This window comes from Vulpes lagopus, chromosome 23 (genome assembly GCF_018345385.1).
Source record: "Vulpes lagopus strain Blue_001 chromosome 23, ASM1834538v1, whole genome shotgun sequence".
Lineage (NCBI taxonomy): Eukaryota > Metazoa > Chordata > Mammalia > Carnivora > Canidae > Vulpes > Vulpes lagopus.
The window spans coordinates 40,350,708-40,369,342 of record NC_054846.1 but is presented as its reverse complement, the minus strand read 5'-3'; the positions used below and the strand labels follow the sequence as shown (position 1 = coordinate 40,369,342).

Below are 18,635 nucleotides of genomic sequence, written 5' to 3'. Positions count from 1 at the left end.
AAACACTGAGGAGTGACCAATGAAGTAGGAGGAAAAGTAGGCAAGTGTGCTGCCCTAGAGCCAAATGAAGAATGTGTTTCAGAAGAGATCAAGAGCGGGTAATGCTGCTGATTAACAGGAATGAGGCTGAGAATCGACCAATGCATTTAGCAATATGGAGATTAGAGATAATGTTCACAAAGCAGAGTAGGTGACGTTTACAGGGTAAATGCCCAGCTGGAGTAAGTTCAAGAAAAAATGAAGAAATTGTGGAGAGAAGTGGGAAATAATGAGTGTATAAAAAATTTTTTTTAACTTTTGCTGTAAAGGGAAAGAAATGGAGTGGTGACTTGGTAAGGCGAAGTTATTAATAGAATTCCTTTAAGATGGGAGAAATAAAGAATATTTAATACTGTTGGTTATAACCCATTAAAGATGGAATCATTGATGATGTAGGAAAAAGAAGAGAAAACGTTTTGTCATGAAATAGCAAGAGGGGATGACGTATGGGCACACAAAAGGGAACCACCTTTTTCCAGAAACATGGACAGTTTGTTACATTAGAGGATAAAAAGCAATGGAGTAATTAGAAATAACCCTCAGTTGCAAAGAATTTACAAATACACTTGATATCCAGTTGGATTATAGGCCTTGTCTTCTTATTACCACAATATATTCTTAGGAACCATAATTAGCCAAGGTTTAAAAATAAAGCATAGATATCAGCAACGCTACACTGTAAGCATAGAATCTGACTCAGAGTAGGTCCTAAAATATTTGTTGTATAAATCATAGTTGTTGATTAAATGGTTGTGATTAAATCAGTAAAGCTGAAGTGTACATGCTTTGTAATCATTTGAAATTAGCAAAAGTATTCAACATATTAGAGGGAACTAGAATTACTCTTTTAGGGCAGCCTGGGTGGCTCAGCGGGTTAGCCCTGCATTCGGCCCAGGGTGTGATCCTGGGGACCCGAGATCAAGTCCCACATCGGGTTCCCTGCATGGAGCCTGCTTCTCCCTCTGCCTGTGTCTCTGTCTCTCTCTCTCTCTCTGTGTATATCTCTCATGAATAAATAAATAAAATCTTTAAAAAAATAAAGAATTACTCTTTTATATGTGAGTAAACATAAGTCTCGGAAGTTCAATAGTTTTCTGTGGCACAGGGTTTAGCAAAGTTGAAACTGAAATCCAGGTATTACTTTTCTTGTTAAATACTTTTCCATGCAATCCATATTTTCTTGCTTGTAAAAAGTATCTGATGGACAATAAAGTATGCTCAGTACATTAAAAGGTAAAGTCATGGTATTATAAATACAATGATTTGAGATCCTTAAATAACTGTGTTTGTATAATTATATGAACTCTAATCATCTTTTCATATTTCATTCATAATAACATTATTTGCCTTATTAAAACTCATGAGCAGTCATGAGAAATAATTTCAATGGCCCATGTCTCATAAAGGTTTCCAGAGAAGCTTAATACTTCTTTATATTCAATGAGCATAATGAAATGAAGGAGATGGCTCAGAGAAAACAAAAGTAAGCCATGAATAAAATCCTGGTGAGTACCACTTACCAACTGTGTGGTGTTGAACAAGTTACTTAACCTCTCTGTGCCTCGGTTGTATCATCTGTAAAATGGGAATAATAACAACCTCATTGGAATGTTTTGAGGATTAATTGAGATGATACATCTAACCAGTTTAATGAAGGACCTGGATTCAGAAATCAATACTATTATGTCTTCTGATTCCCTCAAGTGAAGAAATGAACCCCAAATAAAATTTCAGGGAGGTGTCTTAGCTTTTCTGCTCAGCTTAGAAAATAAACTATCTTTCCTTTTGTTTGGGAATTAAATAGTCTAACAATTTCATAGTTCTAGTTCCATACAAGACTATGTAATATACAAAGCCTTAAGCGCCTATCCCACCTAGGGCTCACCCCTTTCAGCTTGGGCTTGTTTCAAGCTTGAAGTCTGCAATGGAGAATGTGGACAGAGTGATCTCCCTTTATGTTGACATCCTACACTCATAGCAAAAGTTTCTGACCCTTCCAGAGTCTGAGCCTTGGAAGGTGAAACTGGGGGGCACCTGGGTGACTCAACAGTTGAGCGTCTGCCTTTGGCTCAGGTCGTGATCCTGGAGACCCAGGATTAAGTCCCACTTCGGGCTCCCTGCATGGAGCCTGCTCCTCCCTCTGCCTGTGTCTCTGCCTCTCTCTCTGTGTGTCTCTCATAAATAAATAAATAAAATCTTAAAAAAAAAAAAAAGGGAAGGTAAAACTGGATTGAAAGATCACAGTGGAATGTGGCTGACACAGTTGTCATCTATGGTCGGGGCATTCTGAATGACAAAATGCACAATTGATGACCATTCTTCTGGAGTAGGTCCGTGGCTTTCTCAAAGAACCCGTCTTTCTTAGTTTTACTTGACTCACATTCAGTTTCTTATTGGGAATCAATCCTCCAATTTCTCTCATTATTCACCACCTGGGGACCTGGGCTTCAAAAAATTATCATTTTTTTTCTTTTTTTTTTTTTTTTTTTTTTTTTTGAGATTGGAAGACTTGAAGCTTGCCTACCATGAGATCCTTTAATCTGTGCACAGGCATCCTTAGCCACAGTTGTCTTTTAGACTTTAGATTCTATATCCTTCAGTTTCTGGAGGAAATAAATCAAGCTCTTTTAAGTGTTTGCCCTGAAGTTCCTCTCACCTGGCTCAACTGAACGGCAATCATCCCATCCCTTATAATGGTAGGTAATGCACAACAAACCAACAGCTCCCCCAAAAAAATCCAGTTTCTCTTCTAGCTTTACCACCTCAACCTTTGTAGAGTCTTAAAATGGAGTTTGAACTAACAGTGGACTTATTAGTTGGATTATGTTTCTGTGAATAAAGTCTTACACCTCACTTATTTAGCCTCCCTTTAAAGAGAAAGATAGAAAGACTCCCATTTTAATATCTGGATCTTAAAATAAAGCACTCCCTGGCATAGTGGGAGTGTTCACAAAGATTAGCTCTTGCTATTATTCATCATCTTTGTTCTTTAACATTTAAGGAGTGGATAGATGAGGAGCTCGTCACAGAAAAAGAAATAGGGAGGAAAAAGTCAAAAAAGACTTAAAAACCAAGTCATGTAAGTTAAGACAGTAAGATGTTTGGCTTTTTTTGTTTTGTTTTGCCCTTTGAGAAGGGAGCAGTAGCAGTGTCAAACTTTGCAGTGAATTTTAATAAAACAGACCTATTGCATTCATCAACTGCCTACTGGTGACATCATTTTGAGCAGGGAGTCTGAGGGAAAGCCAGACTTCAGCTGCTCAAAGGTGAATAGAAAATGAAGAAACTGAGACAGTGAGAACAGACAAGTTGGGAAATAAAGTGTCTGGAAAAGAAAAGATAGACTGATGGCTAAGCAGAGACAAGGTATTAATTAAGTGACTCTTTTGTGGATCTTGTGCTTTCCATTTTAATAAATAGATTTGAATATATTACCAAAAAAGTCATTTGATAGAGCAAGAACAATTGAAGATAGATACAAAAAAAAATAATAATAATCAAAAGGACAGGAGAAGAGGGCATCAAAGATTTGGAGGAAGATCTGAATCAGAGAGGGCAGCGCATAACACTGGCAAACAGAAGTAAAGGAAGATGAGTATAGGAATAAATAAGTGTATGGGGGTATGTGGGGAAAGAATCAGTAGTGAAGGACAACATAACACGTAGCCTAGAAAAAGAATGGTTACAAAGAATTAAGGACATGGGAATTACAAGATGAAATAATTAATAGCATTGCTTGGCACAGAGAAGCCAAGGGGCATGAGGAATAAAAGAGGATCACTAGATTTTGCAAAATATGTATCCGTGGGTGGCATATGGGAGTGTATTTTTAAGAGAATGGTGATGAGAGAAGCCTGGTCATAAAGGTTAGAAAAGAGATACAAATAAAAAGATATAAATCATAGAAACAAAGGCTGCTTGTTTTTCCCAAATGAAATGATGTTCATCTCATTTGGGAAAAACAACTAACTGGGGGAAAGAAAAGCACATTAAGAAAAGAGAATAACTATAAGAGGTAGCAAAAGATGCAGCGTCTTTGATGGGAGCAAGGGAAAAAATGGTTAGTGCAGCGGCATTAGGTTTCATTGAAAAGGAAAGAGCTCGATCCAGATGTTATCTTCCTAGCACAATATGGCGGGATGTTGTCTAACTTAATCAAGGGACATGTGAGACTAGCCCCTGAGGAAATGGAAAATTTAGGGAAAACATTTAGAAGAGTGTAGTTAAGAATTTTTTAAAAAAAGGTAAATCAAAGGATTTGCAAAATTTGATAAAGAATGTGAAGAGTAAGGATTTTTAGTGCTTTCAATTTGTGCTAGTGTTCATTATTACCCAGTAAAATCATGCAGTTAAGGTTGCCTAAGAATAATGATGATAATATCTATAGATCTACAGTAATAATAACAGCATCGGTCGGTGCATTTTACATTTATTGAGCATGTACTAGCTGTGAGGCACTGAATTGATCATTTGACTTGTTCCAGCCCATTTATTTCTCATAATTATCCTATAAGGCAGGTTCCATCACTGTTTGAATTAACTACTTTGACCAAAATCACTGAGCTAGTAGGTTACAGGCCAAAGAAAATACTTAGGTAGTCTGCCTCCAGAATTAAAGTGACTCTCCCCAAGTATCACTGAAATATTTTGTGTTTAAAGTGTCAAAATATAAACATATTCCTGCTCTCCACAAGTAGCCTCTTTAAACTTAATTCCTCTTCAGGGTATACTACTAGCACACACAATTTATGAAAAATGCCTCCTGACATTTTTAAATGTTCAGGGTTTCTGAAGCATACACACACACACACACACACACACACACACACACACACACACACTTCCTATCAGCCACTCCCAAGAGAAGACATCATTCCTCCGTCCAGTTAAGGAAATAGTTTCAGAGAAGTCATGTTACTTACCAGTGACCCCTCAGCTAATAAGTGAAAAAACCTCAATACAAATCCAGATCTTCCAACTCAACTTCAAAGCCTTGGCCATTGTCCATCCTTTCCATCCTTTCCATCCTTTCTCCCCAATATTCTTCCCATTTCTATGGTCTGTCTTAGATTCGAGGTTCACAATCCTATTTCAGATTCTCACAGATCACTAGGACTATTACATTATCACAATAAGCTTTCCCTAATACAATAATGGCCCGAATGACTTTATAGTTGTGGTAGACCAATTGCAGTGGTGGTCCTCGTGCTTTAACTCTCCCTGTAATTTTGCCATGTAATTTTGTATTGCTTTCCACTCTGCCTCTAGGCTTGGCCAAAAAACATTACCAAGAGAAGACTTAAGCAGAAGCCTAAAAAGCACTTGCTTATTTCTGCTTTGTACTTACTCTTCTTCAATGACCATGAGAACCTGCCAAGGCTGGCCTATCACAGGATGACAGACATGTATAGAACTGAGTGGCCCCAGTTGGTCCAGTCAAGGCCATTCTGGATCAGACAATAGCTAGTTAACATACAGATTATTGAGCCAACCTTCAGCTAACCAATGGCATAAGTGAACTAGCCAAGATCAACCAACCCAAGTCAAGATCAGCTGAATTCCATTAACCCAAAATTTTGCATGAGATTTTACACTGCAGTTTTATGTTGTTTGTTACATAATTTTACTTTTTTAAAGTTTTTTTTAATTCCAGCTAGTTAACATACAGTGTTATATTAGTTTCAGATGTAGAGTATAGTGATTCAACACTTCCATACATCACCCAGTGCTCATCAAAGTGCACTGCTTGATATCCATCACCTATTTAACCCATCCTCTCACCTACCTCCCTCTAGTAACTACCAATTTGTTCATTACAATTAATAATCTGTTTCTCACTTTTCCTCTTTCTCTTTTCTCCCCTTTGCTCATTTGTTTTGTTTCTTAAATTCCACATGAGTGAAAATCATATGGTATTTGTCTTTCTACGTAGTATAAGTTTAGCAATATCTTAGCTAATGAGTATATTATGTAATCCATCCTAAATCAAAACGGCAGAATTATACTCCTTCATTATTACCTCATCATGTCACCAGTTCACTCAAAATTCTGACCATCCTACATACTAACTCCTATTGTTAACTGTGACTATATATATAAACAGGTAATATTCTTCCACTGCCTCTATATAAAATTTGATTCCTACCCTACAACTCTTCAACAAACAAATATGTCAGTTAGTCTCCTTATTTGATTCCTATTTATTCTTCTTTTAAAAAATATTTTATTTATTTATTCATGAGACACAGAGAGACGGGGGTGGGGAGGCAGAGACACAGGCAGAGAGAGCAAGCCCCATGCAGGGAGCCCAATGTGGGACTTGATCCTGGAACTCCAGGATCACACCCTGGGCCAAAGACAGACACTCAACCACTGAGCCACCCAGGCGTCTCGCTATTTAGTCTTCTTTAAAAAAAGAAAAAAAAATCCACGGATGCTGCTAGTTTATCTCTCTCCTTTGTACAAATCAGGAACCTCAAGGCTAGCCTACAAAGAAGATAGGCTGAACTTCAATCCCCTAGAAGTCTATAAACTTCTGGTGTTATATTAATTTGGCCCCATTTACACATTTTTTCTAAGCAACTCTATTTCCTGAGTTCTCTGGAAGCCCAATTATGTTCCTTTTATTCCTTATCCCTTTTACAAATATATGTAACTATTTAATAATACACAGAAGACCCTCAATATATGCTAAATAAAGTGCTAAAAAGAAATTTTAAACTTTTATAAATAATGACTTTTTTAAAAATATTTTATTTATTTATTCATGACAGACACAGAGAGAGAGGCAGAGACACAGGCAGAGAAGCAGGCCTCATGCAGGGAGCCACACGGTACTGGATCCTGTATCTCCAGGATCACACCCAGGGCTGAAGGCGGTGCTAAACGCTGGGCCACTGGGGCTGCCCAAATAGTGACTTTTATATAATGGAAAATTCACTTCCCTTACTTTTCCTTTAAATATTCTTACTAAGTATATTGGTAATTGACAAATATTCATCCTGTTTTCAAAAAATTGAAAACTTTTTGATCAATATTCCTAGTATATAATTCTAATGCTCACTGACATACATATATAGAAATTAACTTATCTTTTGACATTCTGGATAAAACAGACGTGAGTTTTCTTATTTATTGGATTACAAATTAATTAGTTTTTACCTATATTATTTTCTTTAATCATCACAAACTACCCTGTGAGGTAACTGATTTTTGTAGCATGGAAATCCAAAGTCCTGACTCAAGTTGAACATGTCTGAAAGATTCACAATACAAACTAGATCTTCCTATTTCAAGTTTGTTGCTCCTTCTCCATCCAAATGAATATGCATTTACTTGTGATTTTATTTTAAAAGCCCTCACCCTGGACCTGGTACTCCGAGTGGCTGGGTCAGAGGATTGAAGATGATTATGATATGTTACTGTTCTTAAGGAGCATATAGTCTAGGCCGGGCAACAGGCACATAAATAGATAATTTAATGATAATATGGGAAATGATAAGGCTAAGAAACACAGAGGAAATGTACCTAGTGGTTCAGAGAAGGCTCGCTGGAAGAGATAAAGTTTTGGCCAAGATGAAGTGAGACAAAGACACTGAGGAAGAACATTATGAGCATAAAGATGAATATGCATGAAGAAGATATTGGAAAATCATCAAGTTTCATGGGCTGGAAAAGCATGAAGTTTGTGTATTACTCAAACACATGCCATGACACATTTGCTAAAGTAGAAATATTAGGATATGGGAAAAGAACGAAGTTTGGGACCAGGTGCAAAAAAACCCAGAAAAGAATAGATATTCGAGAATTATTCAAGAGATTAAAAATAATATGGCCCAATGATGATGGAATTTAGGATTCTTGGTATCTGAGTGAGAAGGCAGAGCAACCATATTTGGATGAGGGATGAAAGGCAGAGGATAGCGGAGTTTGGGGCACACTGAATCTAAGATTCTATGGAACATTAAAATGCATCTGTGCGTAAGAAAGGTAGAAAATTGAGTGTGTAGCTTAGAAACATCAGGACTGCCAATACAGAATTAGTACTCTTTAAACACTGAATCACATATGAAATACTAAACTACTACAAAATACTTTACGTGGTTAGGATTGTTAAAATCATTGCTACTACATTTGTTCATAAAGGAATGTTCAGAGAGAAAGTGACTAAAGCAAAGCACCAGATCACCAACGCCTAAAAGTATTGTATGACACATACATACATAATATGTCAAAAAGTTTGACGCTGCTTTGAATTCTATCCCACGTTTATTAAAATCATTTCATTTTTATGTTATTGTGGTAGTTTTCAATTTCACATGCTTTATTTCTGCCTCAAGACTCACATTTATAGTTATTTCCTCCTTCTGGGTAAATATCCAATGCAATGCTACCAAACAGAATAGGTACATTGCTTACAAAATAGTCAAAAAGATTCAAAGATACCAATTTAAGAAGAATGTTCCTCTATTGCTTGCAGAAAACCTACAGCCCTTAAGGTGCAGACTAGATTATTAAAAACTTGCTTTAAAAATATAACAGGACCATCACTGTGTTTAAGGACCTGTGGATTGCTAGAGTTACTCAAATATTTACAACAGTAAGATGCAAATCAACATTGAAAAAAAGTATTAAAGTATTTTTAAAAGACTCTGGAACTAAGTCCATCTAAATGTACAGGTTATGTACATTTATGATATGTAACCTATATTTCCAAAACCCATATACTTTGAAAACTGATATTTTATTTGTAAGTGTATTGCAAACTTGATTGGTACAAAACTGAACTTGTACTAACATGAGAGATTTATGGTCTTTATTTTTCCCATGTAATAGGAATATTCACAGAGTTCTCTTCAGATATGAAAATGTATAATTATGGGGTGCTCCCAGAATCCATCTGGAGAAGTGTTCCATAATATACATCATACAAATACAAAAAAAAAAAAAAAAAACAAGAAAATTCTGAACTCTAAAACACAACTGACCCCAGGGCTTTTGAACAAGATATTGCAGACCAGTATAATTAAAATTCAGAACTTAAAATTTCAGATGTTACTATAATCAAGATGTTCAATACAACTGCCTGGCTAGAATTTTTTTTTATTATTGTACCTTTAAGAAAAGATTTATCTACACAATATAGTATATATGAAACATTTCCAGTTTTCTCCTCTTTTCCCCAAAAATATCTTGTTCATTCATCTTTTTTTATAGGTAGAGAAAGAACTCAAACACTTAAATTATTCTTAGAATCACTTTGATAGGGTTAGGATCCACACTGACAGAATCAGGCTTGAATAAGATACACAAAGATAATGCAGGAGGGATACACATAGTCCTACACTTAGGACCAAAGAGTCAACTTCCAACAAGAGTTTAGGGAAAATGGAAACACATGCCGCATTTATGCAACTCAATTATAAACTTCAGGTGACTACTGTCCCAGGACATACTGAAAGTATGTTGAACTTGTCCCCAAGTATAATATAATCATAGGCTCTTTAATAAAACACTCTATCCATAAAGAAAAATGATTGCCCATTCTATGCTTGTCACAGAAGATAAAGAATAGTGGTAAAGGGTTCGGGAGCCAATTTAACACCATTAAGCATCTCAAATAATCTTAAAGGAGAGTAAGTGTGAGGGTGATCTTTCAAAAATCACCTTATGAAAAACAGTTGTAAAGACTGAAATGTCGACCTTGAAAAATATATTAACTGGTGAAGATTATGACAGTTGTCTTTTGACATGAATCAACCCTTTCTGTGTATTTAAACAAACCAGCGTACCAACAGGCGAGAATTATTAAAAACAGTATGACTCTTAACACAAGGCAAACTGACTGATAATGAGAAGGACTGGAAAAGAAAAAAAAAGGACTGGAACAGGGGTTTTTCATATACGGTTATAGGGTTACTTGATAGGGATGTGATAGAGGGTTCTAGGTGATTCTTTCCGTTCTGGGAGTCTTTAAAATCTCAACATCACACTTCAAGTTCATAGCACAGCTGGATTCAGAATTTTATCAATTTTGACCATATAATTTTTAGTGCTCATGAAAAGATATTTGCCACAAGACAACTTCACGGAAAGAGGTCAACTCTTCAACATTTCTATACTCTCCTTAGAATAGAGGGTCAATCAAATTTGTATTCAAAAGAAAAACAGTGTAGTGGAGGTGACTATTAAAAATCTCATTCATATTCTATAATCTTTCTCATACCTAAAACAAACACAAATGTTGTATATTAAATGAGAAAATTGAGTCTCAATATTAATTTTGTATGTAAATAAGCTTAAAATCCTTAAAATGATGTATTTTTCTATAAAATGAGATGCTTGACCGGCATATATTTTAAAACACCTAATCTAACAATTTTCAGTTTGTGAAAATAAAACTGAATTCCTGCTTTTTCTCTAACTTCCAAAATAGTTTCTAAAGAAACTGGTTGAAATGTTTTTTGAGAAGAGAGGATGATACATCGATAATTCCAAGAATTTTTGAGCAGGTGTTAGGCATTTTTAAAGAAAGACAGATAAAATATAATTAGACAGTAGATTCCAAACTACAATCATTTCCAAAGACAGACCACACAGCTAAAAATGGAAAATACATATGTCCAAATGTCATGATACTGTTTAAAGAGTGAAAAAGAGAAAACTGACTATTCTCATATTTGGGTGGTTGAATGCTGATCAACAGGTGATTTTTCTATGCCCATCAAAAAATACAAATAAAATTTTCAAAAGAGAGACCAGATAGGAACGCGGCCTTCATACCCACCATCACCAATGTACCACAAATTTGAGGCAAAATTTTATGTAAACAATCAATTTTTATATTTCTCTCACAAAACCATGCATATCACATAACTTAAGGGAAAAGATAGTCCTAAGAATAGAAATAAAGCAAAGCTTATTCAAGTCTGATCACATCTGCAATTGCAATAGGAAGGACAAGTCCTACCAGGAAGCATACCTGTGGCAGGGCTGAATTGAGCTGTCGCTGGAGCGAATCTCTGTCGTAGATGACATCCTGCAGTCTTTGCTGGGCAAGCGAGAGGCTTTCTTGGGTCTCCCGAAGGGTGTCTAGAAGACGGTCCCTTTCATCTAGCATATTCACCATCAGCTGCTCAAAATGGGAGTCTGAGTCCGAGCCACTGCTTTGGGACCCCCTTTGGCTCATTGGGGTGTCCTCATTAATCGTGGGCATCACTTCACACATCATTGCTTAAAGGAAGTAAAGGGGAGGGAAGTCTTAGTAAAGAAACCACCTGACCCTCAACTCACCAAACCCTGCAGCTCATTAGCCTAATTGTTTTTTCCTCTACCCACTGCCCCAGCTCCAACCACCCTAAATATTTTGACCTCAGTGAAATAGGATTCATTGTGACTTCTTCCAACCTACATACTTTCTCTTTTATTGACAGTGTATAAAGTTCCTACCTACAAAATACAGCTTGGTTTCACCTACTTCTCAAAGATTTGGGGTTTGTTTTCTTTTTCATGATTTATTCCTCCAATTCAATTTATAGTAATATGTTATTCAACTTACTAGTTGATCACCTTTCTTCCCCTGTAAGTTTACAAATCTCTTACAGTTAGAACCACCATCTTACCCTTATTTGTTATATCGTTAAAAGCGAGCACAGTGTCTGGCATTTCATGGGTAAGAAGTAAGTGATTTTTCAAGGACTTAAATAATGGAACTAATGTTCGTTCTTTCAGTTAGGGAATCTACAAATAATTGGGTATTCATTTTATATAATAATAAGTTCCTACTTTTTTTCAGATTTTATCAACAGCTTTTTATCATACCAACCAGTTTAAAGTTTGTTGATTTTATAAATCCCATTTTATCGCTTTTGTATGCTCTCTGCCTAAATTGTTAAGGTAGTCTACACAGAGTAAATAAAGTGATGATGACTAACTATAAGCTTTATGAAGGTGGCTAAGGTGTGTAAGTTTGTTTAGGTTATTATAATACTAATTACTCTTAATATTCTTTTTTTTTACTACTCTTAATATTCTTTTGTTCCTGTGAACTGCATTGTGTTTTCCATACAAACAATACCAACTAACACTCTCAAAATATTTCACAAAACAGAAACCATAAATTACATTAGCTAATGTAGTAACTTCACATCTCAGCTGTTAATTACAAGCCTCCAGTCATGAAATAAATGAACTATTCAGAATTTTTTTAAATCATTTGCAAATCTGATTTATTGTAGACAACAGACTTTAAGATGCAATGCTGGCCTACTGTATGGCATTTTAAAAGTCAGAAATCGTCTCATTTTCTCTTTTATCTTCCATCTTATGTTCAAAAAAGAATCAAGCCCATCTCAATTTCAGTTGTTGTACTAAGGCCAGAAGCTATTAATTAGAGGGCTTGGTTTTGCAGAAGGCTGATGTGGAGAAACGCTGGTTTGGCTGTTGATCCTGGAGCAATTCTTTGGTTTTATAATGCAAGGTCAATTCATTTTTCTGCCTATATATTCCTGTCCTTAGGGAAAATATATCTGGTGATATAGTCAAATAAAATGTCAATACTTAACAGCCCAATAGTTAATTACTTTTATGTGACTCTTCATATATATTGGGTTATTGAAGAGATAAACTCAATTATCTGAATGATTTGGTCAGGGCCCACTGACAAGTAGGAGAAACTTCTAAAACAATAAAAGGAAAGTATTTTGTGACTGATATTCTATGTAAAAAAATTAAGAAGGGTATGAATTTTAGGATAATTTAAGGTAACACTTTGAATTATTGCTCATCACTCAAAAAACTGGGCTACCTGAAGGCAAAAATTTAACTTGTTCAATTTCTTATTCACCCTAAAATAGGTAACAATAGGTAAGATGTATTTAAACGCACAAGGGAGCGCACCCACATGCGCATACACACGCATATGTACATTCTTACTATCGCTAACACCTAATAGATGAAAAGATAGTGTATTTTTTTTGTATTTTTCTCAATTTGAATTTTATTTATACATTATCACAAAGCTGGGAAAAAAGAGACTGTTTTCTAACTGCTATACATTTTCTTTACATTAACTGAAAAGAATTGGGGGGGAAAAAGTGTTCCAAACAGGTTTGAATATTAAAAACAATTAGTTCACATGTCATGCATGAAAATCCACACACTGAACAGCTGTGTCATTCTGAAAAAATCATTACCAGGAGCCAATGTGTTTCTTTTTGACATTTAAGGTTAAAGCCAAATGACAGCACTGTGACAATTTGTGCCAAAACACTTGCAAGGTTTACATTTTAAGGTTACTTAAACAATCTTAAATCTGTATTTTAAACCATATCCTTCTTGGAAAAAAGCCAGTAGCACATCTTCACTCTGAATTACTTATAAAAAACTTTAAATTCCAAGGAAACGCAAAACTGCAGTGATTACCTCAGCTACAATTTCCTTCTGAATACCTGACCCTAATTCTAACAAAGAATTATTGTCTCCATGAGATATTAGACATTCACAAACTTTAGACTCTTATATCAGCATAAAAGCTAGTCTTTGATTTTAGTTAGTCCAAAGATGCTATGAGGAGAAGCAGCTTAGGGACTTAGGGTCTTAGTCTATTAATTCTACACTCAACTTGATTCGATTCCACTCCTGCAGCATTGCAACCGGAACAAGTCACATCACCTCTCAAAAACTGCTCAAAAACATTTTCTCTTCTGTAAGGTAGGGATAAGAATCCATGATTTTTTTTTTTTAATAAGCCCATGGTAAGGCTCCAACAGCATACCTGACTTCGATCAAACAGTATAATTATAAAGGGCAATTACAAATTCAAGTATTTATTTTTTAATAAAGTGCCCAACATTCACCTTTGCAGAAAGAATATTGTGCCTTTATGACTCATTCTGATTCCATGCCTAAAGTTTTAATTCCGGTGGGTATGCTGAAGTCTTCAAATCCAATTGGGAAAAATCAAGCTATACAAAAGTCACTTAAGAAATAAAATGGGGATCCCTGGGTGGCGCAGCGGTTTGGCGCCTGCCTTTGACCCAGGGCGCGATCCTGGAGATCCAGGATCGAATCCCACGTCAGGCTCCCGGTGCATGGAGCCTGTTTCTCCCTCTGCCTGTGTCTCTGCCTCTCTCTCTCTCTCTCTCTGTGACTATCATAAATAAAATAAAAAAAAAAAAATTAAAAAAAAAAAAAAAGAAATAAAATGAATTCACCAATGGTCAACCCAAATGAGTAAATCTTAAGTCTTCTCATCAAAACTAGAGGAAAAATAAATTTCTACCAAAAATAAAGGCCACCTGCATGAACCAGCTCAGTTTTTTGCACTAGCCCTAGGAATCGCATATAAATCACAAAACAATTGTACAATCCTGAAAATACAGTTAACCTACTTCTTAAATGCAGATTTAGATATTAAAATCAATCAAAAATCTTATATTCAAAGTAAGAGTTTAAACACCGGTGCTCTTAGAGAACGAACAGCATCTAAGGCAACTTCCAGAAGCTATTCCGCCGCTAGCCTACTTCAGCCTCATATGCCACTTGCAACTTCCACATTTTCAGTATTAAAAATTGTATAGCACCACATAATTCCTGAAAAACCAGGAAGGACATCCTAACAGCTCTCTTTGATATCTGCCTTTTCGGCACCCCTCCAGTTGGAATTATGTTATCCCTTCCTAAATGTTGATGCCCTGTTCAATAAATTACGGAAGGTTTTAAGACCTAGGGAGAGACATTGTTTATTTTTGTTGGGGAAGGAAAAAAATAAGAAGAAGAAGAAAATACCTGGTTGGTTTCATTGATCCTGGTGCTTCAATAGAGCTTGAAGCCTTTGACACCAGGAAAACCAACTCCCTTACTCTCATCTTAGTCCATAACCTTGACTGTCTTCCAAATCTCTCAGATTTCAAAATAAAAGTTTTGGATGCCCACTAGAGTCATCCCCCCCAAGGGCTCTCAAGATCCAATGGGTTTCTTAGCGATAGAGGTCTCTGGAGCAGCACCGAGTCAGATGGGAGCGGGTTGCAAAAAAAGGCTCGTTCTCCTGCCCATGAATCCCTTCTTAGAAGCACACCCCTGGGCTCTCGACCCTACTCCAGGCAGAGATGCAATTATCCCCAGGAGTTAGTTTCCCTCTTCAAAGGATCAGTCTGGAGCAGCACCCCAGCTCCACCTCCGTGAACCCGCAAGGAGTAATTCGGGGAAGAGGCATCCTAGCCATTGTCTGATTACATTACATGAATATTCCTCCTCCTATTTAACTCTTCGAAGTCCCCGTGGCCCCAGGGAATGCGCTCATCCCCTCTCCCGGGGAGCATCGGGCACTTCCTTCACCCCGATGCTCTAACAGAGGGCCCAGAGCCAGCTCTCGCCCCCCGGCTGGACAGTCCCCTCGCAGCCACACCCCCTCCCAGCTCCCCGCACACACACACACACACACACACACACACACACACACACACCCCAGCACCACCACCCCCTCCCCAGCACCACCAGCACCACCCTGAAGTTGACTCCGTAATTTGCTTGCACGCTAAGATTCTCTCTCCTGCTCGCCCGGGGAAAGCCGAGCAGGCAGGAGGTGGAGAAAGAATAGGAGAAGGGAGAGGATGGGGGTGGAAGGCGGAAAGGTAGGGACCGGTGATTGGCAAGGAGGAATTTGCATCTCCTCTTCCCTGGGGGCGGGGTGGGGCCGGGGAGGGGGCTGGTAAAAACAACAGCAGTAATAATAATGATGGTGATGGTGATGGTGGTGGTGGTGGTGGTGATGGAGATGGTGGGATGGCCCAGCGGAAGGGAAGCCTGGGAACTCGGACACAGTGTCTGTACCTAGTGTCTGGAACCTGGGGTCCTGCCTCCTGGTGGGTCAACGGCAGCCGCAGTCTCCGGCCCGACGCCGCGGGCAGCTCACGCCCCGCGCTCCCGGCCCGTCGCCCTGGCAACCGGGGAGAAGGGCTCAGCGGCGCGCGCCCCACCGCGCCGGCATCCCCCCGCGGGCCGGCATCCCCCCGCCGCGCCGTCAGCAGCCGCAAGCAGGAGCGCCCATCGGAAAAATGGCATATTACAAATTTTGCTTTGGGAAGCAGAGCTCGGCTCAGACCATTGTCGGAGGGAGGAGAGGGGGAGGCGGCTCTTAAAGCAGTAGCGGCCCCTTTGCGGAGCCGCCTCGACTCCCCGCGCGCGAGCGGCCGCGGCCCCGGGGCGGGGGGGCGGGGGGGGCTCGGGGACCGGGTCGCGCTCGGTCTTGGAGAGACTTAACCGGGCGCCGCTGCTGCCCCCCGGGGTGTTCACCCCCCCCAGGGCGGCCCTCCAGCCGCGGGCATGGGGGGGAGGGGCGAGGAGGGGCGAGGAGGGGCGAGCTGCCGAGAAGTTCCGCGCGCGGCCGCCCTCCCCGAGGGCGCGGTAACGTCGGGAGCCCGAGACCTCAAGGGGCGCGGGGGGCCCCACAGGTCCCCTCGGGGACCCGGACTGTTTCTGCGCGGGGGGGTGGGGGGCGTCCCGTGCACCTGGGGGAGAAGGGCGAGCGCTCGCCCCCACGCCCAGGGCCTCCTCCCAGCCCCCGGGGAGCCCGGCGCCCCGTGCCCGCCCCCGCCGGCGGGGGACCCACCTGCGGGGCCCGGAGCGCGGCCGCAGCATCTCCCCTCCTCGCCGCCGCGGGCCGGGGCCGCCGCCGCTGCACCCCCTCCGCCCCCTCCTCCCCCCTCTCTCTCCCCCTCCTCCCCCCTCTCCCCCCCACCTCTTCACACTCCTCCTCCTTCCCCTCCCCGCGTCCCTCCTCCTCCCCCTCCTCCCCCTCCTCCCCCCTCCTCCTCCCTCCTCCTTGGCAGCCGCCACCTCCTCTTCCCCTGGAACCAGGGCTTCCCCTGGAAGCCGCTGCAGTGGTTTCCACCGGCCCTTAAATAAATTCTGAAGTAATCACGTCCCCGCTGTCCTGCTCACGCACACGCGCCCGCGGGGACCCTCGGGGCCGGGGCGGCAGGTGCGGGCAGGGCGCGCCCGCGGGTACCGGGGCTGCGCGGGGGGCGGACGCGCGGGCACCTGCTGGGCCTCGGGCCTGGCGCGCTCCCGGCCTCCCGAAGCCGCTTCCGTGCTGCCGGGCCCGGGGCGGGGTGGTGGCGCCTGTGGCTGTCGCCCCCTCCCCGGCTCTCGTCCCCGGGGCGCGGAGCATTGTGTGCCCAGGAGCCCCGGCCCTAGCGCATGGCAGCTGCGGGCGAGGGGTGCCCCCTAGAAGGCGCCCCCGGCCCCGGCCCCATGCACCTGCGCGTCCCTTCACCTGTCCCTCTCCCCCTCCGCCGCCGCTGCCGGTGCACACGGAGCCATCCCGCCGGGCGCGGGGAGAACGCAGGACACAAAACCCGGAGCTACTCTCAACAAAAAGGGGACCTTGCAGTGGGGGGAAGGAGCGATTCCCAGCTTCAGGGAGCTGGTGGTAGAGGGCAAGGACGGGGGGGGTGGGGGGGCTGGGAGGAGGATTGAAGGTTGGGTTTAAGGGGAGGGTTAGAACCAGTACCTTGCCGGTGCGGTGCGAGAAATCCCAAAGGCGTGTTTCGTGTTTGGTGTGACACAAAGAGCCCGGAGCTAACTGAAGAAATAGTATTCAAACACCAGCTCACTCAAGTTAAGTACAACATTCAGGAAAGAATCTTTTCTTCTGGAGTAGCATTTAATGCCGCTAGCGACCCACAGTGGGATGCGAGGCCAAGCTCATGCATCCCGCCCACCCCCCCCGCCCCCGCTTCTCTTCTAGACTGTTATTCAAATTCTGCACCACCACCTAATCCTATAAGAATAATTAGGTGATTCGTTAGGTGTCCACTAAAGCACCAGTTCTTAAACATCGGGTGCATACACATTACCGATGGATTCCATGAAGTCATAGATTCTGATCCACTAGGACTGGGGTAAACCCTGAGATTCTGTACCTCTAAAAACTTCCAGATGGGACCACACTTTCAGCAGCAAGGGTCCAAACCTACCCTCTGATGTGGCTTAATCAAGAAAACTCATCAACTCATGAGACAGCCCAGTCCATACTCAGACCTAATTTAATGATAGCTTTTGCATATTAATCAGATATCAGTCCTCTTTTAACTAGCACTCTCTGGAATTGCCCAGAAGTCATAAAATGTCCTCTATACATGAGAAAACTTCGTGTGTTTGAAGACAGTTAATATGTTTCCTCGTAAAAGAAGAGCTTCCTTATCAAACCTTGGTCCTAATTCCCTTAGTGATCAACGTTTGCCAACTACAGCTTCCGATGTGGTGACTGGCCATTTCCAAGAAGACTGTTGATTTGCCTGACTCCCATTCACACCTCAAATAAAAGTTTTGATTCTAAGGATAAGCCCCACATATGGCTGACACAGAGTTAAAGGATACCTGGTAGCTGAGATCGCAGAAAGGAAAAAATTGATAATGGAAGGCAGGAAATAGTCATGAGTAAAAAAATATTTTAGTAAGAAGAGATAGTCTTCATGGTTACTCTCAGCTTCGACACTATGCATTATCATATTCTCACCATTCACAGCACTTCAAAGGAAAATAACATTTTCTATCAAAACTGAGGGACACTTTTAAGCAGCAGTTTTGCCAAA

At 40.8% G+C, this 18,635-nt stretch overlaps 1 protein-coding gene across 8 annotated transcripts in view; it reads right to left on the bottom strand.

The window, feature by feature from the left end:
- PPFIA2 (PTPRF interacting protein alpha 2) overlaps positions 1–17,370 on the bottom strand; it is a 465,246-nt gene extending 447,876 nt beyond the window's left edge. For 4 of the 8 annotated variants that reach the window (XM_041738828.1, XM_041738826.1, XM_041738829.1 and 1 more), the window contains exons 1-3: positions 17,315–17,370; positions 15,871–15,976; positions 11,021–11,271 (exon numbers count right to left, since the gene is read on the bottom strand). In XM_041738828.1, the coding sequence (XP_041594762.1) occupies positions 11,021–11,269 (249 nt within the window). In that variant the 5' untranslated portion in view covers positions 11,270–11,271; positions 15,871–15,976; positions 17,315–17,370. Of the gene's footprint in view, positions 1–11,020; positions 11,272–15,870; positions 16,045–17,314 lie in introns of those variants that run through there. The other 4 variants (XM_041738823.1, XM_041738825.1, XM_041738827.1 and 1 more) reach the window with 2 other exon arrangements.
- Positions 17,371–18,635: the final 1,265 nt, after the last annotated feature.